General features: G+C 45.3%; 1 protein-coding gene across 1 annotated transcript; it reads left to right on the forward strand.

Annotated features, from left to right (window-relative positions):
* Nucleotides 1-542: 542 nt before the first annotated feature.
* Nucleotides 543-1,174, forward strand: Pmar_PMAR012129 (Gluconate 5-dehydrogenase, putative; the record flags this gene model as incomplete). Its single annotated transcript, XM_002781385.1, has 3 exons — nt 543-702; nt 931-1,090; nt 1,137-1,174. Coding segments are annotated over 3 exons (358 nt in total), but the record flags the coding sequence as incomplete, so codon positions are not given.
* Nucleotides 1,175-1,274: the final 100 nt, after the last annotated feature.

Genomic DNA, 1,274 nt, shown 5'->3' on the forward strand with positions numbered 1-1,274 from the left:
TGAACTTGTCGGGAAAAAATCAATTTGACCTAGAGCTTGTTGAAGTGCTCAGATTTCCGAGTCCAAGTCCTCGGAGAAGTACCTTCCAACAAAGCGCTCCTATTGGGCGGGTTCACTCCTAAAATCTCTGCAAGGATGCATTCTTACGCATCATGAAACCTAGTCCGGGAAGCGGAGCCCCTGAGCATTTTAGCCGCCTCCTGGGAATGTTTTACTTACCCTCAGCTTCTTGTGTGAATGCCAGCCTCGCTTCGTTCACCTCTCGTGCTCTCCATGGGAGGCTTCCCATTCACTGTCTGGGAAACACTCGAAATATGCATACTTATGTTCTTGGCAACGCCATTCATCCTCATCGGAATTGTTGCTTCTGGAATCGTTCGCTTACTACAATATCCAGTAATATCAACTTGGGGTCATTCTCCCTCTCAAAATACTCGCATTTACTTAGCTGCAAAACCTGGGGTATACCCAGAAGCTAACTCCAGTGCGAGCCTCTCGATCAGAGTAAGCGTCTGGTCCTACAGGCCTACCCACACATGAAGTAGGTACGCAGTAGTCACAGGGGCTTCTAAAGGGCTCGGCCGACAAGTCGCACTTAAGCTGGCGAGAGATGGATGGAGTCTTGTTCTTGCGTCGAGGAATTCTGAGCTTCTCGACGATCTCAAGAAGAGTATAGAGAGCTCATATGCAGGGGAGTGCAAGGTCGTATGGGGTATTCTTACTAATCGAGTTTAACACGTTTTACGTGAAGTGGAGTGATACTCCATGTGTAAAACGCGATATGAAGTGAATTGACAACTCACTATATTTCACATTACGTGTTTTACGCGTTATTCATCGCTTACATGCGTTTCTCGCAAAGTGAAATGTGACAAATGTCTTTTTTCACTAGTGATTTCATATCACGGGTGCAACTCCATTGCTCAGCAGGTTATTACTGTTCCTTGTGACCTAGCCAGTGAGGACGGTCGTAGTGCTCTTGAAAGGACGGTAGAGGATCTCCCTATCACCCTAGTGGTTCTCAACGCTGGAGGTGCTTATACTAGAGATTTGGTCAACGTATCTAAGGGGAAAGTGCGCGATATGCTGGGTAATGATTTCAGTCGCCTTTTGTTGGATAGGAAGTTTGCCCCCAGGTATCAACGTAGAGCAACAGACCTTCCTTTCACAGTAATAAGACTAGGAATTAGTGTTGGAAAATATGCATATGACATTATGAAATTATGAGAAATTCTTATTGGTTTTTGTACAGTTCTACCCGATTTCGTATAAAA

The sequence above is a fragment of the Perkinsus marinus genome (genome assembly GCF_000006405.1).
Source record: "Perkinsus marinus ATCC 50983 genomic scaffold scf_1104296942568, whole genome shotgun sequence".
Lineage (NCBI taxonomy): Eukaryota > Perkinsozoa > Perkinsida > Perkinsidae > Perkinsus > Perkinsus marinus.